Genomic DNA, 27,157 nt, shown 5'->3' with positions numbered 1-27,157 from the left:
TTGATCAGTCAGCAACCATCAACATCAAGGCAAGACTCTTCACCAGCAAAAAGGGTATGACTCACTGAAAGCTCAGATGATGGTGTTTTTTTTTCTTTTGGCAAAATTGTCTTTTTAAAAAAGATATAATACTATTGCACAATTGATAGACTACAGTATGGTGTATACATAACATTTATGTGCACGAGGAAACCAAAAAATTCATGTGAATTGCTTTACTCTGATATTTGCTTTATTGTCATGGTCTGGAACTGAACCTGCAGTATCTCCAAGGTATACCTGTATTTTGTATATTATTCTTTTGATTCTGCTTATTTTGCTCTAAGTCGGGTCATATAAGTCTTTCCAAATTTCTCTGAGTCTTTCATATCTGTTATTTATTCTGGAGAAATAATATAAATATAACATTTATATGCCACAAATTGTTCAGTCATTCCCCTATCAATGGACACATATTTTCCTTTTTTTTTAATAGCACTAAAGGTGCTGCTTAGAAATATTTTGGTATTAACAGATCATAAAAAGGAAAAAGGTCCTACACGTACAAAAATATTTATAGCAGCTTTTTTTTTTTTTCTGGTGGCAAAGAAAAGGAGATTGAGGGAATGCCCATCAATTGGGGAATGGCTAGACAAGTTGTGGTATATGAATGCAATGGAATACTGTTGTGCTATAAGAAATGATGAGGAGGTGGATTTCAGAAAAACCTGGAAAGACTTACATGAACTGATGCTGAGTGAAGTGAGCAGAACCAGGAGAACACTGTACACAGTAACAGCAACATTGTGTGATGATCAAGCATAACAGACTTAGTTCTCTCAGCTCTACAATGATCCTAGACAATTCCAAAAGACTCATGATGGAAAATGCTATCCACATCCAGAAAAAGAACTCTGAATGCAGACCAAAGTATACTCTTTTTTTCCTTTGTGGTTTTCCCCTTTTGTTCTGTTTTTTTCTTTAACAACATGACTAACGTGGAAATATATTTAACATGATTGCACATGTATCACCTATATCAGATAGCTTGCCATCTTGGTGAGACAGGAGGTAAGGAATGGAGAAAAATTTGGAACTCAAATCTTATAAAAATGAATGTTGAAAACTATATTGACATGTAATTAGGAAAAATAAAATTCTATTTAAAAAAGAAATATTTTGATATATATGGGGCCTTTCTGACATCTCTCTTGGAAACATGTGGAGTACTGGCACCATACCTCATTTAATAATCATTAAGAATCAAGAGATTCACAAGTGTTATTTTCCCCATTTGATGGATAAGGAAACCGAGGGTCAGTTATTTGTCCAGCATTACACAGTGGTAGAATCAGGACTTAACTGTTCTGACAATGTCCTGTGCCCTTTCTGCTACATTATGCAGCCTACTACACTCTTGCCTGAACTTTGGAACCTATTAATTAACCTTGCAAATAAAATAACAGTAAATACACATCTTGTAGTTCTTATAAAGTCCAGTCAAAGCCTTCCTCTTTGTGGAGATCTAGAACCAGAAGGGACCTTAGACATCATTTCATTCAACCCCTCATTTTACAGATAAAAATACTGAGGCCTGAGAGGGGTGAATTGCAGTGATTTGTCCAAGATCATTCAGGGAGTGAGCAGCAGAGCTGGCATTTGAATTTAAACTCCATTACACCATATTGCCTTTTGACTTAGCTATCATTTTTTTTTCTGAGTGATCCTCCTCTTTGTCTCTTCCTTGCTTTTTGCCCTAAGAAGTCTTCCCTGACACCTCAAGAATAAGTTACTTCTCCCTCTTCTTAATATAGTATTTTGTATTTTTATCTTTTAAGTGCACTTTCACCTTATACCTTGTTATTTGTTTAAATATCTCTTCTTCCTAGATTGTACACTTTGCGTAGGCAGGGCCCATGTCTTCTTCTTTGCATTGCTCCTGCATTTCCTAGCACAGTACCTTGCATTTAGTAAGCACATATTGCATATTTGTTGCCTTGGTCATCTATTCATCCATATTATTCCTACCTCCTCTTTTCCATTCTGCTTCTTGTTACTTTTTTTAAAGATCACCTTCAGCACTAAATTCTAAACCTGGTGCTCACTCTCTGATAGAACACCTGGATTAGTAGAACTCTGCTATTACAAGGTGGCTAGGAATGTTCCATCTAATCTAATTGCACCAATTAACTAAAATACTAAACTAAAAAAGGTTGCAGAAGAAAGGGGTTGAGAAGGGAACTAGAAAGAGGACTAGACTTGGAGTCAAAAGATTTGGATTCTAATTCTAGCTGTGTGACTAGACAAATAATTTAACCTCTGAGCCTCATTTTCTTTATGTTAAGTGAGGATAATACTACTTGCAGTATTAATGACAGTCTATGGTGAGGAAAATGCTATCAACTGTAAGGGCCCTATGAGGATTATTATTATTATTATTATAGCAGGAAACACTTGGTACTCTGCAGAGCTAGCCTTGGGCAAAGTTGTAAAGGACATCTTCCACACTCTTCTGCCTTCTCCTATGTGGCAGCACCCTTATCTCCAGATACCTAGTGTAACCTCATTCTGCTTCAAAGCTGTCTTAGGTCTCCACTGATGTGTAACCCAACAGGCTTATTCTTCCCAGATGGGTGATACAGATCTTCCTCCACAACTCAGGACCTTGGAAGGTTCAAGTTCAACCTCCTTCCCCCATTTTACAGGTGAGCAAATGGAGAAGTTAAGAGACTTGCTCAAGGCCACACAGGTTTAAGGGACAGGACCTCTGACTTCCAATCCAGAACTTCCTTTCTCTCAAGTCAGAAGACCTGGGTTCATTTCAATAGCTTATTGTAGCATCTGTCAAATTATAACTTCTGTGATCTTCTTGTATACTCTGGATCCAGTATTTTTGGAAAATATGGCAACTGAAAAGGACAAGTTCAGGGTACCCCTTAACTGTCCTCACCAGTAAAATGAGGGTATTGTTTGTAATTCTTTACAAAGGAGGTCATATATGTGAAAGCCAAGTACTACATAAGTAAAGCATTATCAAAACCTGCTGTCAGTTTTGATTTGCAAAAGATCTGATAAAGCCTTTCCCCCAAGATGGCACCATTATTAGGTACCAATTAGGAAACCATTGTTCTCCCCTCCCCCCAACACAGAAGCCAAGTCCGAGGCCTTGAAGGTCAAGAAGGTGGTGCTGAAGGGTGTCCATAGCCACAAAAAGAAGATCTGAAAACCCCCAACATTCTGGACCCAAGACACTAAGTGCCCCTCCAAGAAACAAGCTTCATCACTATGCCATCATTAAGTTTCCCTTGACCACTGAGTCTGCTACAAAGATTGAGGACAACAACACCTTAGTCTTCTTTGTGGACATCAAGGACAAGCAAGCCTCAGATCAAACAGAAAAAAAGAAGCTGTATGACGTTGATGTGGCCATGGTCAACACACTGATCCTGCCTAATGGAGAGAAGGCCTATGTATGACTTGCTCCAGACTACGATGCTTTAGATGTTGCCAACAAAATTGGAATCATCATAACTTACTGTGTCCAGCTGTGTCCCATTCCACCTATAATAAAACATTTTCCAGAAAAAAAAGATCTGATAAATTAATTCATATAAGATGTAGGCAATAGGCCAGGGGTGGGGAAACAGAGGCCTCAAGGTCACAGGTGGCATTCTAGGTCCTCAAGTGTGGCCCTTTGCCTGAATCCAAACTTTGAAGAAATCCCCTTTTAATAAAAGGATTTTTCCAGTAATACTTGAACTCAGTCAGAAGACTACACTTAAGGACCTAGAAGGTCACATGTGGCCTTGAGGTTGCAAGTTCCCCACCCCTGCAGTGAGGTATAATGGAAAGAAGTCTGGACTTGGAGTCAGAAGAGCCCTAGGTCTGAAATCAGGCTATGATAGTTACTGGTTGTCATTAATGTCAGTGAACCTCCTTTTTCTCATCCCTAAAACTGATGGATATCTCTGCTGCTGTCAGGGGCCAGGTACACAGAAAGAATTTACCATGAAACAAACAAAACCCTCTCTCTTTTCTGCTGTGAGCCTGTGTGTTTTTATACTGGTTATAGATGGCTTCCCAACCTGGATTTTTCTTACCTTCTCAACGGATGTCGAATGGGGAAAGGGGGAGGGAGAGAGAGAATTTGGAACTTGAAATAGAAGTACTGAAGTTTTAAAATATGGCTTCCTAGCCCCTCTCACAGTGCCTGCTTAATTTCCTGTTGATTGATTAATCTTGTCTTGTCCATCTTCCAGTCATAACTGAATTCATAAGAGGTAGATGATCATAAAGTTAAGATAACTAGACTAGGAATTTGGAGACCTGGGTTCTACACTGAATTTTGCTTCTAATTACTTATGTGGCTTTGAGAAAATCACTTGATCTCTTTTCCTCCTCTGCAAATGAGAAGGTAAAACTAGATGGTTCCTAAAGTCTCTTACAATTCCAAAACCTATGATCTTAAAACGTGCAAAGGATGATTACATGTCAGTTTACAAAAGATCTCCACATGCAAAGACCCCCCAATGTCTGTGGGAGCTTGTTACTTCTAGAGGAGTAACCTTATCTACCTCAACCTATCCATTTCTTTGACATCGGAGGTAGAGGGGAGATTTCACTGGGTACCCTGAGCAAAATGGATTTTCTAACGGAGCGGAAGGATTGACGAGATCGGACAATACCAGAACTCTCAGAAAAGACCAGGGCGAAATCAAAGTTTTTCTGGCCAGTCAAAGCCCAGAGCCTTGAGAACATCCTCTCTGGTAGGTCCAGGCAGATTCGCATGCCGGCAGTGGTTACCCCAGCAGGAACCAGGCTGATGCTTCCTCCCCTGGAGTTGGGAGCCGGGAAGTCAGGATTAGCCATCTCCAGGCCCTTATCAAGGCCAGCCCGATGGATGCAGCAGCCGCCCATCCTGCCCCTGGTGCAGTTTCCCTTCCCGGCTGGAGCCTCCGGGACCCAGCCAGAGCGTAGGAGGAAGAGGGGCTGGAGCAGTCCCCAAAGGAGGAGACTTGGGAGAGGGAGGAGGAGGAGGAGGTGGAGAAAGTGCTGCTCCTCCCTGCCCCTCCCCATCCCTTCTCCTCCCCCCCCCCCCCCCGCGTGGGAATAGCGACGGGGTGGGGGGGAAGAGGAAAGGGGAGGAGGGAGGAGCGGCTGGAGGAGGCGGCCAGGGCCCGGCTCTAGCTTTCCTTCCCCTCCTCCTCCCTGACATGGCCAGTGACGAGGAATGAAGATGGCCGGGAGAGCCAGTGGGATGGGGGAGCCGTCGGCAGCAGCCGAGGCGGCGGCGGCCCAGAGGCTGTGATCCGGTGCGGTGTGGAAGAGCCGGTCCGGACGGCCTGGAGGGCGGGCACACGCAGGACCCGCGGCCGGCGCTGGAGACAGCGGGGGGTCCCGGGGGAAGTCCAGGCGGCGGCCGGAGAAGGGAGCGCAGCGAGAGTGCCCGGTGGCTCCTCCCGGACGCGGCGGGCGCGGCGGCGGGACTGGCTCGCGGGCTCCAGGGTCCGAGCTGCCCGGGCACGGGCGGAGGATGAGCCCTGTGCGGCGGGGGAGCCGCTGCTGTCGCCCGTCCGCTCCCCGCGCCTCCTGCGCCGGTTGGGACCGTTGTTAGTGCTGGAGGAAGCGGCGGAGGAAGCGGCGGCGGGGGGCGGCCGGGGCCCGGGCTGGGCGGCAGCAGCGGCCGCTGGCCCGGCCCGGGGTGGGGAGGCGGCGGCTGCAGAGCCCAGGGGCCCAGGGGCCGTGTGGCGGGCAGGCGGCGGCCGGGGCCGGGTAACCATGCCTTGGCTGAGCGGGGGCCGACGGAGGCGGCAGCAGCAGCAGCAGCAGCCCCCGCAGCCGCCGCCGCAGCCGCAGCCCCCGCAGCCTCCGCCGCCGCAGCAGCAGGCTCCGCAGCAGCAAGGGGGGCCCGGGCAGCCGCCGCCACCGCCGCAGCCCCCGCAGCCGCAGAGAGGCCGGGAGAGCTCGGAGCTGCCTCTGCCCGCGGGCTGGGAGGAGGCGCGGGACTTCGACGGCCGCATCTTCTACATCGACCACAACACCCGGCAAACCTCTTGGATCGACCCCCGGGACAGGTAAGGCCGGGCTGCGTGAGTGCTGCGTGGTGCGTGTGTGTTGGCCGAGGGGGAAGGCGCGGGCTAGCGAAGATGCTTCCCACGGGGCACCCCAAGAACCAGCTCCGGCGAAGCACTGCGCGGATCAGACTCATCTTCTCTCCCACCCCTTTTTTCCACCCTCCCCCCTCCCCAGCTCGAGGGGAGCAGGAAACCAGGAAGCAGAGCCCCCACCCCGTTGGCTCCTGGAAGTTTTGTGAGTCGGGTTGGGGCCGGGGGAGATCCCGCCCCGCGGTGCAGGGTTTGGGAAGTTGTGTTTGGAAGGACTTGGCTGATGGGGGGCGAGGGGAGCGTCGTTGCAGGCTTTGGGGAGCTTCCCAGCTGCGGCGGGCAGGGCAGGAGGAGCCTCCGTCCTTCCCCCCAGTCCCAGACGAAGGAGCGGATATTCTGACTCGCTTCCTTCACGTCTGATTCTCTTTCAGTAGTTCAGAACTTGGGCGCTTGGAATTTCCTCTTCTCGTGTGTGTGTGTGTGTGTGTGTGTGTGTGTGTGTGTGTGTGTGTGTGTGTGTGTGTGTGTGTGTGTGTGCGTGTGTGAGATGGATGCCTTTTTTTCCCCTCTTTTTCCAATGGTGGTTTCGCCCAGTCCTCCTGCGTGCCTGGGGTGGGATGGTGGCCCAAAAAAACCCAGCCCTCTCGAATCAGACTTGTAGTCCAACTAACACAGTATCGATAATCCGTAATAACCACATTCCCGGCTTCGGGAGGCAGGGACGAAGCTCCTCAGTGTGCTGGCGGCCGCTCTCCCGTCTGCCTAGGCTTAGGGAGAGCTCCGCACGTCCTTCCGAAGCCTTCAAGTAGCAGGATTTTTAATTGGTGAGATGAGCGGTCAGGTAGGAAAACGCAAGTCTCACCCCGACATCCTGGTTTTGGTTACTTGCTTTTCGTCTGAACTTTGTTTTACTCTAACCATCCCACTCTCCGGCGACACAGAGCTGAGATTCTCAACCCTTTTGGAGTTTGGTACTGTTGGTCTTAATTCTGTCACTCTTCCCGTGTTCCATAGAGTTACTTCTTCGAATTAAAAGGAGTGCAAGTCTACTTGGGAACTTGCTGAGAATCTCCTTGTGTCCCTTGAGAGAATAGGGGATTCTAATGTGTTGGGAAATGATGACTGGAAATGAGAGCAGCTATATTTTGGGGGGAAACTACAGAAAACAGAAGAATTTTAGAAACCGTCATGGGGTTTTTTTTAAAAAGAAAATTCATAGCAGCTTCCTAATAGCTAAACATGACCAAATTTTATTTCGTTTAAAAGAATTAGTTAAGTTTTGGACTCTTAGTAAAACCAAGCTAGTTCAAATGTAAAACCAGCCAAGTTAGTATTGTTAGACTCTTACTAGTAATGCTTCTAGAGAGAAATCTATGTTCTTCAGCGTACATGTCTGTACTCCTGAAATCAAGTGGGGTTCCCTTTTGGTATCTGATACCTTGTCTCACCTAAAACAGCTTCTGAAACTTCAGGCTTCTTCTAAAGAGTTCAAAAAGAAGTGCTATAGGCCCTCAGTGCTTCAGTTTTTTTTTTTTTTTTAAAGAACCTTCTATGGTCACTTTATGCCAGCTTCCTCCTACCTATACTAGAAAGGAAATACTCCTTGGCATTTTGTTACTTTGAAATAAACTTGAGAGGGAAGTCTGTTCCTTTGCTTCCTGATAACTTTTGATTTAGAACTCTTCCCCTCTTCCTCTTCAGGCTCTCTCAAAGGTTCCTTATTTTGTTTGGATTCTTTAGAGCTCTGGGCTCAAAAACAAGTATAAAATGAGATCCAATTTTATAAATGAAAGAAATGCCTAGTGTAAAGGTATTTTGGAAATCAGGTGAGATCATATTGTAATTTTAACCAAAAGCACAAGCCACAGCTGTTTGAGAGCCATCAAGGCTTAGACAGTGCTGGAATGTAGAGCATTCTTAACTTTGCACTTTACGTATTTCTTTCAAGTACATATTGAATTTGAAAATGAAAAAGTTTAAAATATTACTTTCCTTTGAGGAAACAAGATTATTTCAGGAGAATAATGTGGAAAAAACCCTGTTTTTGTTGTGGTGGTTATATTTTAGTGTACAATTTACAATAAATATAGATGTAGGTATTGTGTTTACAATTGTTTGAATAGCATAATCGAGGCTTGGTAAATGGAGTACCCAAAGGCAAACAACATAGAAATATGAATTTTTATTTCTCTCTGCTGTAGTTGTCATAATACATTGTCCTCCTTGATTTTTTTTTTAATTCTGCTGCAGAATTTGTGCTATCAAATGACTTTTCCATCCTTTTAAGTCCATTTTTTGTAGCTTGTGTAAATCTAACATCCTTCTAAGGATTGACTGAACCCTTGAACTGGGCATGTGCTAGTTAACTAAAGTCAGTGAACTAAAGTCAATATTTTAGGTTTTTGTAAAGTAAAACCATGTCTATGCTTTTTATATGAGACAATGTTTTTATAGTAAGTGAAAATGCAACAGGGGACAGTTTGAACTTCAGCTCCCATAATACCTTGCCAGAAATATGTATGGAATGTTAAGCAGGCCACAAACGTTTAAGTGGAGTCTCTGTTAAAGATTGTAGTAGTAATGGTTGCAATTCCTCTTTTTCACAACACAACATTGCTCATTCTTTTTATTAGTGCTTGGTTATCCTTTAAGTTGTAATTAATTTTTATTATATGTTGAGAACTGTGCTTTCAAGCTGAGAATTTTCATATGTGACTGACTCTGTTAAATCTTGTTTTGGGCCAGCAATATACTACCCTCAGTCCCCAAAAGTTAGAGAATTTTTTTGTGGTGTTGTTGCCTCACCAAAACAGGTTTTAAATAGGGAGCTGACAGGAGAAAAGGAACATAAATCATATTTTTCTTAGAGCTAAGTTATAAAAGGAAGGATTAATAGAAAGGATTAAGCAAAACCAGTTGATTACTGCTGTATTTCATATGTAACTAAACATTTCAGTAGCTTTAAAATCACCTTCAAAAATTTAAAAGTGTGAAAAAAAAGCTTTGATATTGGCTAAAAAGGATAAATTTCAGCTAATTTTTTCCCCTAGAATAGTTCCCATATACTTAGGTTCTAGTGGGTCAACCATTAGTGAATTATGTGAACTGAAGTTTATTATTGGTGCCAAGAAAAGAATTCATTCCTATGTTAGGAATGTGGCTAAAATATTATTGTTTAAGAAGCAATCTTTGACAGTCGTGCAAACAAAAACAAAAAACCCTGGTCTTCAAGCTTTCTGTGATGATTTTTTTTATCATTTCTTTTTGTAACAAGTTAACTAGAACTTTTACCTGAAAAGTTTGGAATCCAAAACTAATTTTGTGTGATTGAAAAAGGTTAATGTATAATTTACAAGACTAGCAGTTTCCTGTTATAAGGATATAAGACTTTCTTTAGCAGCTAGTGTTGCACTTAGAGAATACAAGGCAGTACTTAGAACTCATGTGAAGCCATAGAATCAGCTCTATGTTTGTAAATTGTTTCTGATTCTCTGTTAGAAATAACTCAGTTTCCAATGGGTTGGAATTTTCTGATGCTTTATGAGAAAGAGCTGATCTCTGCTGGTAAAGGGAATTTCTCCTTCCATGAGCTCCCCAATCAATGAAATCCTGGATCCACAACCCTCAGCATGGAATCTAGCTATTGTCTAGTAGACCCTGGGCAAATCACTTAACCCTGTTTGCCTCAGTTTCCTCATCTGGAAAATGAGCTGGAGAAGGAAATGGCAAACCACTCCAGTACCTTTGACAAGAATACCCCAAAATGGGGTCACAAAGAGTCGAACAGGACCAAAACAACAGAACAACAAGATTGTTTATGGTTATTGAGGTTAAGAGGTTGCAGTATATGGTTTGGGGAACATAGTTTTAACTCAATTTATGGTGGCTTTTGTGACGTACTAGATGGAGTCAATCCTTGGGGCTAGAAAAATGTAGTCAAGTCCTCTCCTATGTATGGATTGTGTGTTACTGTGCAAGTCATTACCTTTCTGTGCCCTAAGCAACACTCAAAGTTGTTAAGTTGCTAAGAAGGTACTGATATGAATTGGTAGAGGGAGTTTCCTCCACAATGATTTCCTTATACCAGTAAAATCACTGGTCTAGTTCCTGATTGCTATCTCTATGGTGACCCAGTATTTTAAATCACATTAATTTTTGGTAGGTAAAAAATTTGGAAGTAAACAGTGGGGTATTTTGAGAACATTGCTGTTTCTTTTAATTGCTTAAGCCCATATTTCATGAGAGACTTTTGGTGGCATAACTTATTTGAGTCTTGATGTCACTAACTGTAGCTCAAATTTAAGAAAGACAGTACTGGAAAACTAACAGTTCATCATAGAAATTGTAGGTGTATATTAGAGATTAAAAGGGAAACCTTGGGGGCGGCTAGGTGGCACAATGAATAGAGCAGCAGTCCTGGATTCAGGAAGACCTGAGTTCAAATCCGGTCTCAGACACTTGGCCAAGTCACTTAACCCCAATTGCCCTGCCTTCTTTTTTTACCCCTTCTTTCCCTCCTCCTCCCGAAAAGCAAAAAAGGGAAACCTGTGGATAACACTGGTGTAAGGAGATAAACATGTTAAAAATTTTCTGGTGTCAAACTGGACAGAGGAATCAGGAAAACTTGAGTTCAAGTGTTACTTCTGATGCATGTTAGAGGTGTGTGATCCTGGGAAAGTTACTTGCCATCTCAGTGTCCCAGGAAAATTTGTTCAGAACAGGTGCTATCTGCATTTGTAGAGGGAATTTCCTCATCCAATATTTCTTATACAAGTAAAATAACAAGCCTGAAATTTAAAAAAAAATATGAACTACATTATCCATCACTTTATACATTACTGAAATTTATATTAAACTGAAGCATTTTGAACAGTTTTACTATATTTTGCTTTAAAGGAGAAGCTCTACATATATGTGCATACTCATACTTTGTACACAGATATGTAAGTATGTTGATTTTATATGAAGTATATTTATAGTAAGTATGCTGATTTATATCTACGATAGCCGAGTAGAGGACATAATTGCTACCTTCTTGGAATTTTAGTTTAGAATGAACTTATAAATTTAACTTCTGGTTTAGAAAAACTTATAAAAATGTTTTCTATATTTGTCTTAGTTTACTTGGTTTAAATGAACCATTCCTGAAGAGTTGTATATACCCACACACATGTGCTTATACATATGTGTGTCTCTGCACACACACACACGCATATACACACTGTATGTATCTTTTCAGTTGTACGAGGAGCTGCCAGGTGAAGAAACTCCCTTCTACCACTTTGTCATCATTCCTATTTATACGGATAGTCATAGACAGTTGCCTGGACCTTTAAGAAGTTTAGTGACTTGCCTAGGATGGTGCAGTACAGCCAGTATGTGTCACAATAGTGACTTTATGAGGCTAGATCTTCCTGATCTTAAGGCCAGATCTCTACTCATTTTCCCACCAAGGCTCTCTGGTCTATGTGAAAAAACCTCCTTTCTGTTTGTATGTAATTTTAGTGTTGGTTTAGATAATATACCTGCTCCTAAAATAGTGGGAACGCCCAGCCCCAAGAATGGCTTCATTTGGGATTTTCAACTACCACTATGTGTCATAACCCTTTTAAGAAAGAAGAATGGGAAATTCACCCAAAAAAATAAGTCCTAGTTATCTTGAAATACATTTCCTTTTCATCTTTTTCAACATTGCAGTAAAGTTTATGTTGTCCTTCCTGGTAGATGATAATGTGGTGACTTTAGGGTTACATTTTGAAAAGTCGGGGGGCATATGTTATGTGGAGAAGACACTTCACTCTCAGTTCTGTTTTTTTTAAACCAATCTTTGCCACAGAGAGAGTGACTTGATGGAGAGAGTGAAATGGACTCTGAGTCAGAAAGACCTGGATTCAATTCCCACTTCAGTACATACTTGCTGTGTGACTTTGGACAAAGTCTGTTAACCGATCAGCTGCCCAGGCAACTTTCTAAGACAATTTCAGAGAAGGTGCCTTTCTGCATTGTTAGAGAAAGTTTTTCATCAGGAACCTGTACCCTCTTGAAATCACAGGCCCAATAAAAACAGCAGCAAGAAAACAAAAAACTTCACCGCTATCCCAGTCAACAAAGTAAAACTCTCAAATGGGGAAAAATATAAAGGAAATCTTGAGTTCAACTCACCCTACCCAGTGGTGAAAATCGGTGCATATTTATGCGATGCCTGCTATGTAGGGAATGCTGTGGTGAAAGCTATCAGGAATTCAGCAGATGCAAAAACAAGTGTCCTAATGTATGAAATGAAACAAAAATGAAAAATAAGCTAATTTAAATATTTATTTAAGTCTTGAATGCCTCATAAAGAGCCACATGATCATCAAATGAATTAAATGGGCAATGATTGCAATAGGAGTTCCAAAAAGGTAGAGATTGGCTCCAAAAGGGTTCAGAGCAGCATTTTTCAGATAAATGGATGCGTAAGAAAGCATTTTTTTAGTGTTGGCTAGTTCCCAGTTCTGCTCTAAGTGCTGGGGATGCAAAGACAAAAGTGACACTCTCTTCTCCCAATGAACTTATATATATATATTTGGCCTTTTGGAGGGCAATTGGGGTTAAGTAACTTGCCCAAGGTTACATGGCTAGTTAAGCTTATATTCTAATAGGGTAAAACAACACTGAATAGGTGAGTGAGTGGTCACCAGGGAAAGATGAAGTCACAGAGAAGGTGAATGGAGCCATAGGGCAATAAAAGAATGTGCCCTTTCCAGAAGGCAGCAAGCAGTTATTAGGCACTTACTGTGTGCCAGCCTCTCTTAAACACTGAAGACACAAAGAAAGGCAAAAAACAGAGCCTGCTCTCAAGGAGCACACATTCTAAATGGGGGACATATGTACAAACTATGTACAAACAAGATATATGAAGTATAAATTAGAGAGACAATCTTAAAGGGAAAGCATTATCATTAAGGGGGACCAAGAAACACTTCTTGTGTAAGGTGGGATTTTAGCTGGAACCTGAAGGAAGTCAGGGAAGTGGAAATGAGGAAGGTAAGAATTCCAGTCATGGGGTACAGTCAGTACCCAAGAAAATGCACGGAGTTAGGAAGTGGAATGCCTTGTTCGAGCAGCAGCAAGGAGGCCATTGTTACTGAAGTATATGGAAAGGCAAAGAAGGTATAAAAAGTCTGGAAAGTTAGGAAGGGGTCAGGTTATGAAAGGTTTTAAAAGCCAAATGGAATTTTATATTTGATCCTTGAGGAGGTAAAAGGGAGTGACCGGAGTTTATTGAATAGGGATATGACATGGTCTGATCTGTGTTTAGGAAGATGAATTCGAGTGGAAGATGGACTGGAGTGGGGAGACTTGAGGGTGGGGAAGTAATAAACAACAGCTTAGCAGTATTGATTGGTTAGTTTGCTGAGCCGAGAGGTAGTGTGTATGTGTTTGGGGGAAAGGAGTGGGAAGGTGGGGAGTTCTGGAGCAGTTTCTTGGTAGGAAGGTAGCTTAGATGTAGTGAAGTCTTCCAAATTAGCATTGCCTCAGAATGGGAGCTGTAGATCTGTTTGAAAGAGTGCATCTCTAAGACTGTCAACCCTGGGTGGACCAGGAGAAAGATGGCAGTGTGAAGATCCAAGGAGGCTCTGTGATTTGCTCCAGTGTTGGTCATCATTCTTAACCAACATTTATTTGAGTGCCTGCTACAGGAAAGGCACTCAATTGAACTGAGGAGGCAGGATTTGAATTGAGTCTTAAGAATAAAGTCTTTGAGTCAAGAAGGATGAGGATATCAGAAATCAGTCTTAGGGAGAACAAGTGGGTTCAAACTCTAAGGCAGTGAAGTATAAGATATGTTTGGGCTTTAATGTGTAGACCAGTTCAGTGGTTTTATGGTGGGGAAGAATGATAGGCAGAATGGTACAAAATAAGAAGTCCTGCATTTGGACTCAAAAGGGTGACAGGTTCAGATACTGGCTTTGCTACTCACTCCCTTCACTTCTGTTTCTGGGCTTTGGTTTCCTGCTCTTTTAGTGGATTGGATTAGATTAAGAAAGTGCTGCTTTCTATTTTTTTTTGATAGGATGCAGGAGCTAAGAATGATTTTTACTTTTTAAAATACAATAAAACCTTATTTTAATATTAATAATATTATATTATATATATATATAATATATATATTTAATTATAATTATATATATTAATTTAATATTTAAAAATGTAAGAAAAAAAACTTAGCTTCAAATTACCATTTTATATTCCCCACCCAAAACTTAGCTCAACATCTCTATATCATTAATGGTATTAATATCCATTGGGTGACTAGTAAGTCACCCAGTCTTAAAACCCAGTCTTGATTCTTCCTTCCCTCCCCCCTATATATTTGGTCATTTTCCCTTAAAATTTCAATGTATCCATATCTCGATTTTGTCCTTTTCACATAGCTCAGTCCCTAGTTCAACCCACTGTTTTATTGAAGTAACCTCTTAGAACTTCTGCCTAAGGTTCAACTGTTTCCAATTTATCTTCTGCACAGTCATTGAATTGATATTTTCTTTTTAAAAATAGTATTTATTTTTTTCTAATTACATGTAAAGATAATTTTTTTTAAAGTAATCGGGGTTAAGTAACTTGCTCAAGGTTACACAGCCAGTTATTTCTGGGTGTGGTGCTGAGTATCTGAGCCCGGATTTCAGGTCATCCCGACACTGGAGCTGGTGCTCTTACTCGCTGAGCCACCTGGCCGCCCCATAAAGATAATTTTTCACATTCTTTTTTAAAAAAATTTGAGCTCTAAATTATCTTCCTCCCTCCCTCACTACCTCCTCCCTAAGCAATTTGATATAGGTTATAGATGTGCAATCATGTAAAACATATTTCCCTATTAGGTTGTAAAAGAATAAAAAGTCCAAAAGAATAGAACCACAAAAAAAAATAAAGAAAATGAAAATAGTATGCTTCTATCTGCATTCATATTTCATTAGTTCTCTGGATGTGGATAGCATTTTCCATCATGAGTACTTTGGACAAATTGACAAAGTAAAGGTCTGACCATATCACTCCTTTGCTCAAGAAGCTTCACTGGGCTCCTTGTTGCCTTTAGGCAACTCCTGTCTAGAATTTAAAGCCCTCTCAAGCTTGATCTAACCTATATTTCTCAAATTGTTTTATATTATCCCCTGTGTATTCTACTTTCCAGCCAACCAATATTCTGTCAACCACTTCCATCCTTTTCCTGGAATGCTTTTTCTTCTCACCTCTATCTTACTGAATTCTTTATTCCATTCAAGGCTTAGCCCAAGTGCCACCTCCTACATTAGAAGCCTTTCCTGATCCCCCATAATGACTTTGTATTTACTTAAATGTGGTTTCTCTTCAGAAGAAGATTTTCTTTTTGAGGTCAGGAACTGCTTGCATTTTTATTCTTTGTATTCACAACACCCACCTCAGTTTCAGCCTCTCCCACCCCCTTTTTTAAAAGCTGACTTCTTTTTACTGATTTATCAATATCTATCTTATCAATGGTATGTCAAGTGTAGATTTTTATCTGCACTGCACCATAGATAATCTCGGGAGAACTGTCTGGAAAGCTAAGAAAATCATCCAAATTTTCACTGCCAGTGTGTCAGAGATAGGAGTTGAGCAATAGTCTGTATTCCTGATCCTGCGGCTAGCCTTCTGCTGCTGAGGCTAGCCCTCTGTCTACTAGGACTGGCACATAGTAGGTGCTTAATATTAAAGGCTTGTTGAATTTCCTTAAACTGAAATATTATTCAACCCTTCTGTTTGAATTCTCATTTCCACCACCCAGTTTATGGCCTTATCATTCATCCTCTTTCTGTACTTCTGTGATAATATTCTTTCTACCTGGTTTCCCTGCATCCATCATCCAACTGAAACTGTTCTTTCCTAAGATAAATTTTAGGGCCTTTCATAATCTTCATGCTTATTGAACTCTGTGGCATTTGACATAATTGATCATTGTCTCCTTCCAATTACTCTCTTCTGAGTTTTAATGATACGCTTTATTCTCTCGTTTCTCTTACCATGACCTGACCATTACTTCTCAGTCTATTTTATTAGATCTTTGTTCATGTCTAACCTATTAACTGTGGGTATCCTTTAATTCTCTATCTTAGACCCTTTTCTTTTTTTTCTCCATATCATCTCCTTTCATGATCTCATCAGCTCCCGTGGTTTAAATCATCATCTCTGGGCTATTTCTGTTTTATTTATCCAGCTTCAGTCTCTCTCCTGAGCTACAGCCTTACGTCACCAATTGTTTTTTGGTAATTTTGAACTGGATGTTCTATAGATGTCAAATTCAACGTGCCCAAAAAATGAAACTCATGATCATTTCCCCCAAATCCTCCTATCTTAGCTACTTTCTTATTCCTGTGTCGGGTACTGTCATCTTGTCACCCAGATTAGCAAACTCTGTGTGAACCTTGACTTATCACTTTCACATACGTCCATACAGCCAATCGGTTGACAAATCTTTTCATTTTTAACTTCGTTTTTACAACATCTTTTATAGGTCCCCTTCTTTCCACTCAAAGCCATCACCCTCGTTGAAATCCTTATCATCACTGGATTTTTGCAGGAGCTTTCTAATCATTCTTACCTGCCCCAGGTCTCTCTCCACTCCAATTCATCAACTACTGAATGAGCTATAGTGGTTCACTATTACTTCTAGGATCAAATATAAACTCCCTTGTTTGATTGTTAAAGTCTTAATCCTTCTTATCCTCTCACTCTGACACATATCTCTTCCACATACTATTGGGCTACTTAGTGTTTCTTTCACAAACTCTCTTCCATCTTCCCTGCCTTAGGAACTGTGCATCCTCCACACCTGGAGTGCCCTTCTTCCTCATCTCAACCTCCTGGAATCCCTGACTTCAAGACACGGCACAAAAGCCACAAATGCCTCCTGCAGAACCCCCTTCCAGTCCCTCTGCCCAATGCTAGTGTCTTCCACTCTTAGGTACCTTTTTTCTGTATGTATTTCAGTTCTACCTACTTATATCCTTGTTGCCTCCCCTTTAGAATGTAAGCTTCTTGAGGTCAGTCACTGTCTTTGTTTTTCCTTGTATCCCTCCCCCTTAACACTGTACCTGGCAATTAGAAAGTGCCTGATAAGTGATTTTTTTTTTTTAAGCAATTGGGGTTAAGTAACTTGCTCAAGGTTACACGGCCAGTTATTATTTCTGGGTGTGGTGCTGAGTATCTGAGCCCGGATTTGATCCAGGTCATCCCGACACTGGAGCAGGTCTTCTTACTCGCTGAGCTACCTGGCCGCCCCTAAGCAATCGGGGTTAAGTAACTTGCTTAAGGTTACACGGCCATGTGTTTCTGGGTGGGTGCTAAGTGTCTGAGCCCAGGATTCGATCTCCAGGTCTTCTCAACACTGGAGCCGGTGCTCTTACTTGCTGTGCTACCTGGCCGCCCCCTGATAAGTGATTTTTGATTGATGATCTGTGCTCAAATATGTCTAGTCATTCTCTTTTGGCTAACTGGCTAACTGGCTCTCTAACTGGCATTCATGGCTCCCCACAATTTAACCTCAACCTTTCTTTCCTGGCATGATGTAGTACATAGTGAGCAAGCATTGGAGTCAGGAAAACCTGGGTTCAAGTTTAGCCTCCAAATGGTACTGGCTTTGTGTCTTAACTCAAACTCTCAGTGCTCTTTTAAAGACTATACATTTCTGATAAGGTACTTTTCTGCCGTGGTAGAGGAAATTCCTCATGAGGGAGGGAGAATTAGGGGTAGATTTGAATGGTGAATGATTCTTCCAGGTCCCAGGTCAATTAGAGGCTATTCCAGTATTCTGTGAATGAGGTGATATATTACTTAAATGGGTGGTAGTCAAGGAAGTGGTAGTTGTCTGATATATCATAAAAGAAGAATCAGCATGACATTGTTACTTTAATATCATGGTGGTGGGAGTTACGGAAGGATAGTACTGTGACACTGGGAAAATGGTGGTACCATTAATGTCTTGGGAGTTAGACATTTTCATTCTCTTTGGTCACTTATACACTAATTCCACTGATAAGCATTGTTTTGAATTGTACTGTAGTAAGATAAATTATTTTAGGAGTAAAAAGTAATAAAAGCAGTTCATAAGAAAAGAGCTCATTGTGCCTCAGTCATCCCAATGGTAACATAAAGGCTACGAGATATCTAAAGCCCCTTCTGCCTTCTAGATTTTATAGTGAAGTACATGATTTCACACTTTCTGCTAGGGAATATGTAAAGATACACTAACTCTGGAGACTGAGAACCCCCTCCCCTCAAATCCTGCTTTTTGACACTATTTGTGTGACCTTGTACAAAATACTTATTGACCTCCTGGGCCTCAATTTCTTCTTCAGTAAAATAAAGGGGTTGGACCAGATGTACTTTAAGCTTCCTTCCATCTCTCAATCTATAATCTGCCCACCTGCTAGTTCCGTTCCTCCCCCAAATTTAACTTGTATTTAATTCTTTTTTTTTTTTTAAAGCAATCGGGGTTAAGTAACTTGCTCAAGGTTACACGGCCAGTTATTTCTGGGTGTGGTGCTGAGTATCTGAGTCCGGATTTGATCCAGGTCATCCTGACACTGGAGCCGGTGCTCTTACTTGCTGAGCCACCTGGCTGCCCTGTGTTTAATTCTTATATATTTGTTTGTGTACATGCTCTCTCCTCCATAGAATGGGATCACTCTGAGTTCCTATTTCATTTTTGTCTGTGTATACCCATTGCTCAGCACATAGTAGGTGCTTAATAAAAGCTCGTAGATTGATTTTCATAGTGTTTGATTTCTAGAATTTGGGTTAGAATTTTATCCTTCATGATGATCCAAAATGGAATATATTTAAAAAGTCAAGCTAAGATAACAAGCATTGAATTCCAACTAATGGGCCAGATACTGGATTTAAGAGGAAGAAGGACAAGAATTTTGTTACAAAAACATTTATTTAAAAAAAAACCAAACCTCTAATTTAGCTAGGTGGCACAGTTGGTAGGTAGAACACCAGACCTGGAGTTAGGAAGACCTGAGTTCAAATCTAGGCTTAGACACTAATTGTGTGACCCTGAGAGCAAACATTTGTTTGCCTCAGTTTCCTTATCATTAAAATTAGGATAATAGTAGCATCTACTTCCCAGAGTCGTTGGAAGGATCAAATGAGATAATAATTGTAAAGCAGTTGGCAGTAACTGTACAAATGCTAGAATAAATAATGTGAGATGGGGGAAAAATGCCTTAGAGTCTAGACTTCTGTGGCTAAATGATGAACACATTAATCACACCTTCACATTCTTTTTCTGTGAATAAACTACATGGTAAAACCAGCAATACTTGAAGCTGTCTACTGTATAGAAAATATAGGTCCATGTTTCTGCACCAGAATATGTGTTTTTATAACGTTTTCTCTCACTACAAACCAACCTGAATTTTTTGGAGATTTCCTAAAATAATAATAGTGCCTGACATTTAAATTGGATTTAGTTCTTTTTCCATATTATCTCATGGCATAATGTGCCCCAGGTGGTGCTTGATGTTTGTAGGGGGTTAACACTTTCTATTGCTCTCCAGAATTCCAGGAATTCAACTTTGTATTCTATTTGTAGAGAGGACTGGCTGACTTGAATGCAGAGAAGATACTGTTTTTGCTTTCCTGTTGGGGGAGGGAGAGAGTTGGCCCTTGTGTACATGGGGAAGAGAGATACTGTTTTAGCACAGTTGTGGTCAGTCATCCAGAAAAGGTATGTCTATGGCATAATCACTCTCTGGCTTATTCTGTGAGGTGCCTCCCTGAAGTGAAAAGAGTTCAATTTTTAGCTCTGTCTCTCGTCTCAAGAATATGAAGGATACTGCTATATTTCCCTCTGCCCTTCCCTGTAGAAGATGAGCTTCTTCTGGGTCAAACGATTGTATTTCTTGACTTTGTGTCCTTATAACCTAGCACCTAGCATAGTTATGCTCATTGAATTGGTTCCATGACTGCAAATTAGTAGAACTGACATTGAAGGTTGAATGATTGAAAATGATAAGCAGTTAGTACCTCTGCTACATATAGCAGGGCAGAGGGTGGTCAGTCGTCTTTTTCAACTGCACCATGACCATTCCACTTGGTGGCTGAGGTAACTAGATTTTCCTTCTAATCGGGGTAGTTGTGAAGAACTGTCTAAGTGAAAGACAGAGTAGAATTGACAGAAATCATAAAAGTATAGAATAAAATTTTTAGAGTTTTCCTTAAACATGTAGCAATAAGACTTTTTTCCCCCTTTAGGTCTAATCTAACCCTTATTCTTCTAATTTGTGCAGTTCTTTGTTTATTTGTCTGTTTTATATTAAGATGGTGTGCTCTCCACAATACCCTATTCATGGTAGGGGCTCTGTAAATATTTGTTGTTCTTGGTGATCACAATACAAATGATAATGTAAATACTTTGGCATTCTTAATTCTAGCACTATGCAGTTGGAATTTCACTTCTGAAATTCCAGATACCTATTGTGTTGCTTTCTCACTGGAGGATTGCTTCTATCTTCCTTGAAAAGTTACCTTTGACCAATTTTTATCTTGCTTTCTGGCTTACTCTTTTTTCCCCCTGAAATCATTATGCACTCTTTAAAGAGGAGTATAAGATACCAGTTCTCCTGAGAAGCTTCAGTTAGGTAGAGGTTAAAGGCCACCAATTCTTCCAGGATGGTTTTCTTGAAAGACATATTTAGCTGAATTGGGTGGGATCTCTAAATAGAAGGAACTGTAAGGCATTTGAGGCCATTCTATTGGAGCATGTGCTTTGGCCCTGTATAAAGGAGAATGGAAGAATAGTAAATGTTAATAATGGCCAGTCACTAGTCAACAAACATTTGATAAGCACCTACTATGTGACAGACCCTGTGCTAAATTCTGGACATAAAAAGAAATGTAAAATAGTCCTAGTTTCTAAGGAGCTCACAGTGTAATGGGGAGGACAACAAAAGACCCATGTACAGAATAAATTAGGAATAATCAACAGAGAGAAGGCACTAGAATTTCTTAATTCTAGGGATGAGGAAAGACTTGTTGTAGAAATTGAGACTTTAACTAGTACTTAACAGAACCCCAGGAAGCCAGGAAAACCAGGAGACAGAGATGAGGGAGAGCATTCCAGCTATGGGACAGCCAGTGAAAATGGCCAGAGTCAAGAGAATGGAGTGTCTTGTTTGAGGAACAGCAAATGGGACGTTATTACTGTATCAAATGGAGAGGTGCTTCTGGGAGAGCTTCAAAATTTAGGTGATACAAGTCCTCTGCTTTTGTAGGAGCTTACAGGCTAGACCAGAGGTGGGGAACCTTAAGCCTTTAACACTTCAAGTAGCCCTGCAACTAAACCATCCTGCATAGAAACTCTAGCGGCATGTACTGGATGGTGGTTGGTATACAAGGCAACCTTAGGGGTATAGTGGATAGAGTGTTGGGCCTGGCATCAGGAAGATTCATCATCCTGAGTTCAAATTCAGCCTCAGTCATTTTCTAACTGTCTGACCCTGGGCCTCAGTTTCCTTATCTGTAAAATTGAGCTGGAGAAGTAAATGGCAAGCCACTCCAGTATCTTTGCCAAGAAAACCCTGTCACACAACTGAGCAACAACATCCAAGGCACCTTGTTTGACAACACCATAACTGCTTATAATAATGAACATTTATGTCGCTAGCTGTATTATATAGATATTACATCATGTAACAGTATGTTAATATAATAATAATAATAATAATAATAGCTAGTATTTATTGATGGCTTACTTTGAGCCAGGCACTTTGCTAAGTGCTTTACAAATATTATCTCATTTGACTCTCACAACAACCCTGCCAAGTTGAGGAAGCAGACAGAGGCTACGTAACTTGTCCAAGGTCATACAGCCAGTAAGCGTCTCAGGTCGGATTTTTGGAGTCAGGTCTTTCTGACTCTATCCACCTGCACACTTGGTATCTAAACAAATGCTCTCTGTGGCTGCTCATGTCTCAACTATAAGTAGTGTGCGTTGTCCTCCTTTCACTTCTTAACTTTTTTCCCCCTTAACATTCCCTGCTCTTTTTCTCCCTACTTTTCCTTTTTTCCCATAAGTTACTAAGAGATTCCCCCTGTTAACCATGGAATGACTAGTTTTAACCCCTGTTAGACTGCTTCATTTATAATTGTTTATGCATCTGGTGAGCATCCAATAGATGATGAATGAAGGAATAAACAAATAGTTGACTTCAGGGGTACAGTTTTTTTAAATAATATTTTCCCCTAATGTCATGTAAACATTTTAAAATATTTATTTACATTTTTTTTAGCTCCACATTTTCTACCTCCTCATTTTCTGCCCCCAACCCCTACTCCCCATGGTAAACAATTTGTTACAGGTTATGCATGTACAATCATGCAAAACATATTTCCATATTAGTCACGTTGTGAAAGAAAACACAGACCAAAAAGAAACCAATAGGAAAAATAAAGAAAGTGGAAATTATATGCTTCAATCTGCATTGACACTATCAGTTCTTTTTCTGGAGGTGGATAGCATTTTTCATCATGGGTCCTTTGGAATTGTCTTGTATCATTGTATTACTGAGAATAGTTAAGTCACTCACAGTTGATCATAGTGCAATATTATTGTTATTGTGTGTAATGTTCTCCTAGTTACATGCATTTCACTTTGTATCAGTTCATAAATCTTTCTAGGTTTTTCTGAAATTGTTTTGCTCGTCATTCCTTTGAGCACAATAGCATTCCATTACAATCATATACCACAACTTGTTTAGCCATTCCCCAATTAATAAGCATCCCTTCAATTTTCAATGCTTTGGCATCATAAAAAGAGCTGCAATAAATATTTTTGCACATATAGGTCCTTTTCTAGGGGGTAGTGTTTTAAGATATATAAGTAAGTGTCATGTTTATTTGTATGAAAGTTATTCACATAATGAAATTATTTTTCTTGAAATTAAATTCCTCCTTTTTCCTCTTATGATAACTTATTTTTTTCAAGACAGCTCAAATATCCCCTTCTGCATGAAGACTTTTATGGTGCCTCCCCAGCTGATATTGCCCTCCCTTCCAAAAGGGCCTTGCATTTATTTTGTATATGTTCTATATTCTTCCATATTTAATAAGTATATAATTTACATTCTTCTGACACACACATATCTTCTCCATTACTCTGTTTGCTTTCTCAAGAGCAGAGACTTAGAGGGCTTAGCATAGTCTCTGGCACATAGAAAGAATTTAATAAATTTTTGTTAACTAGCATATTGAATGTGTGACCCTTGATAATCATTTATTCTCACTGCTCTGGGCAATTCTGGAAGGCTAGATTTCAGAGAAGGTGCTGATTTGAATTGGTAGAGGGAAATGAAATCACAGGTTCAGTCTTTATCTTTCGTGATAGTGGCAAACACCTTTAGCCTTTAAGGATTATGTCTTCCTGTTTTGTGCCTTGCCTGATATTGACAGTAACCAGAAGATTTTTTGAGCAAATTGTCTTTGTAGTTGCAGCTTATGGAGTCTGGTATGATTTCTGCACACGAACAAGGCAGGTTCTTATTAGAGGGGAGTTTTTAAAGGATGTTTTATTTTAGTATTGCTTTTTTGGGTATCAAACAATAAGCAGATAGTCACTATGTTAACTGAATTCTAATCTATAGATACTTTTATATGAATGGTGAGTAAAAAAGTATTTATTAAATAAATGCTTACTGTGTGCTAAGCAGTTCCATTTTCCTTGTATTGATAGTTATGTGTTGGCAATACTAATACAAAAAACTAGACTGTCCCTGCCCTCAAGGAGCTTACATTCTAATGGGGAACACTATCCCCTGGTTATCATTTACATGGGAAACATTTTATGTGTATTATGTCATTTTATCTTCACAAATGCCCCGGAGAGGTAGGTGCAATTATACCCTAGTTTTGCATATGAGAAAATTCAGACCAAGAGATCACATAACTTGTCCAAGTTTGAGGCTGAATTTGAACTCATGTCTTTCTGACACCAGGTCCAGTTTCTATTTCCTATACTACCTAGCTCTTAAAATTCAGCACATAGAAAGAACTGGTGGCCAGGCATGGTATTTAGGTCTGGGAAATGCCATTGATGGTGAGTGGAGGTCACCGATAACTAATACACATGTTGTGGGAATGTTAATATAGATTTTAAGAGCTAGAACTGGGTATGCAGTGGGATGACAAGAAAGTATTTGCAGAATAGAGATTCTGGGCTTTGAGGCTGTCCAGATTGTTGGAGGTAAACGATGGATCATCAGTTGGAGGACTTGATCATTCTCAAATTTCCATCAAGGATACCCTTGATTTATATGTAAACCATTTCTAATTTTTTTTTTTTTTACAGAGATAGGAAGTAGTTACATGCATTTGCAGCTATTGAGGTATTAGTAATCTTTTTGTTATCATAATGTAGTCCATGATCTTTTCTATTCCTTTGGAACCTTTTTATCTTTGTAATAATTTAAAAACTGATCTTTGAGTATCCCCAAAACAGAAACAAAAATAAACATTATGTAATCTTGCATTTTAGAAGTCATTTAAAGATCTTGCTGTGCTTTGGAATCATTGTTGCAAAGACCAACAGCTATATAAAAGTGCTTATAAAGTGTTCTAATAGAATGCTATGAATCTGGAAACTGAAGTTGCTGATATTTTCATGACATGTTTTTTTTTTTCCAACTTAAATGTTATAGCTAAAGAATGAGTGGTACTTTTAAAATAGACTGTTTCTTGTAACATTTTTTTCTACACTTTGAACCAGAGAGGTGGAGGTGGAGGGGTGGGGAAGGTAACAATGACAAGTTAAAGTAAGAAAATGTAATTGTAGAAATTAGCAAAATATATATTTTTTGTGGAATCATTTAGTATTTGCTGAAAAAAAGAAAGAGTTCGGTAGAAGGCTAACATCTTCCAAGAGTCCTTTATTGATGTTTGCTTGTTTGTTTAATGTTTGGTGTTTGTTTAATCCATTTTCAAATTTTTAATACTTTCAATTTTGTGACTTTCTTTTAGATAAAAGGAACTGGATTTCTAAAGCTATCAATCCATATTTATTAAAAGCACATGGTATATAGAAGATATTAGGGATGAAAGTACAAAGAATGAAACAATCTCAACTTAAATTCTATTGATAGGAGAGATATGCACACATAAAACGTATACAGTACAAATGTAACATTAATAAATACTTGTGAAAAGCAGGGAAACACCAGGTATTTGGGGAAAGAGGACACTATTATTTTGGAGGGATCAGGGACAGCTTCATGCAAAAGATAGTGCCTGTGCTGTATTGTAGAGGGAAGAGAGGTACACTGAGGTTGACATAAGGAGGGAGGGCATTTCAGGCATGGGGGATGGCTAGAGCAAAGGCAGAGAAAAAAAGAGATGCCGTGTTTGACTGGATCTCAGAGGGGACAATAAGGTTGGAAAGTTAGGTGGGGACAGGTTTTGTAGGTCTTTAAAAAGTAATTTATAACTTAGAGCAATAGGGAACTACTGGAATTGATTCAACAGGGGAGTCACATGGTTAGGTCTGTGATTAAGGACAATTGCTTTGGCAATATTCCAGAGAATGGTGAGAAACTTGAGGAAGGGAGACAACTTAGAAGACTAGTGCAATGATCTAGTGAAGAGGTAATAAAAGACTGAACTAAGGGAAAACACGAGTGGAGAGAATGAATTAGATGTGAGAGGTGTAAAAATCTGGCAATGGTTGGATATGTGGGATGAGGGAAAGTGAATCCAGGATATCCTAGGATAATAGATGTACAGTTGGAAGATATCTTCAAATCCTTCTAGTTCAACTTTCTTCATTTATAGACGTGGATATTGGGGCCTTTTCAGGTTAAATAATTTGACCAGGGTCACACAAAAATAGTATGTAGCAGAGCTCAAAGTCTAACCCAGGTCCTCTGTCTGACTCTGGCCAGGTACTGCAATTTTCCCAGTGCACCATGTTGCTTCCTGTGGTGTAGTCACTTTGAGATATTACTGTTCCATTAACCAACTGAACCAATATGGAGGGGTGAGTTTTCATTACCAATACCCCTGGTGCTAAAATATCATCATTCATATCATGTAGAGAATGGAAGGAAGCAGAAGAAAGAAAGCAGAAAGGAACTGGAGAGATTTCAAGGGTTAATTAAGAAGAGTGCTTGCCATAAACAAGACGGCATTGGGTAAGGAATAAGAAGAATGGGGCTGCTACCTCATTGAACAAGACCACCCTCCTCTTACTTCTTAAGAGTTATTTGAAGAGAGAATCCTGGGCAAGAAGATAACAAAAGATGAGATTTTTTTTTTCTTTTTGGAGTGGGAGAAGGCAGGGCAATTGGGGTTAAGTGACTTGCCCAAAGTCACACGGCTAGTAATTGTTAAGTGTGTGAGGTTGGATTTGAACTCAGGTCCTCCTGACTCCAGGGCCAGTGCTCTATTTATTGTGCCACCTAGCTACCCCAAAAGATTAAATTTTTAGACTACTTTACAAGTAACAAAGGATTTTCTTTGTATTGCTCTAGCAAGTTAGGTTGTATCACTGTGCTCTGCCATACTAGACACGATATATACTGAGTAAATACTTATCTAAGGAGTTGAAATTATCTTATCATCTGAATAATTCTAGCATTTTATTCCTTGCCTTTCTTGCTTTCCCTCCCTTTAGCGTTAAAACTTCAGTGTTGAATTGGATTAAATACTTGATTTCTGGATCTCTTTGTTTTATATTAAATACTAGCCTGATTTGAAATCCTAATCAAGAATTTTACCAATCAAGAATGGGTAGGTACTGTAGATAAGCCTGTTCAGTAGCCTAACCATACTAAAGGCCTTTAGGCCACTTGAAATGACCAGTACAATTCACAGGGAAGCTTGCCAAAAGCCTGATGTTATCATTGTTTAGGAACAGTACCAACATTAAATAGAGACTATCACCACATAACAACCTGGTATTAATTATTGGATAAAAGTATGCTTGTTTTCACTAATAGAATCAATATCAATTGGGATGAAGATTATGTGTGTTTCTGAGTGTGTGTGTGTATGTGTGTGTGTGTGTATGTGTGTGTGTGTGTATG

General features: G+C 40.2%; 1 protein-coding gene across 5 annotated transcripts in view; it reads left to right on the top strand.

Annotated features, from left to right (window-relative positions):
- Positions 1-5,742: 5,742 nt before the first annotated feature.
- The window catches only part of WWC3 (WWC family member 3), a 220,977-nt gene continuing 199,562 nt past the window's right edge, over positions 5,743-27,157 (top strand). For 2 of the 5 annotated variants that reach the window (XM_069066930.1, XM_069066929.1), the window contains exon 1: positions 5,743-6,053. In XM_069066930.1, the coding sequence (XP_068923031.1) occupies positions 5,758-6,053 (296 nt within the window). In that variant the 5' untranslated portion in view covers positions 5,743-5,757. The other 3 variants (XM_069066932.1, XM_069066933.1, XM_069066931.1) reach the window with 3 other exon arrangements.

Source organism: Petaurus breviceps, unplaced genomic scaffold, assembly GCF_028583685.1.
Source record: "Petaurus breviceps papuanus isolate PSGF00001 unplaced genomic scaffold, PetGlider_PUasm1.0 90731, whole genome shotgun sequence".
In the NCBI taxonomy this organism is placed as follows: Eukaryota; Metazoa; Chordata; class Mammalia; order Diprotodontia; family Petauridae; genus Petaurus; species Petaurus breviceps.
This window is presented reverse-complemented; position numbering and strand designations above follow the sequence as displayed.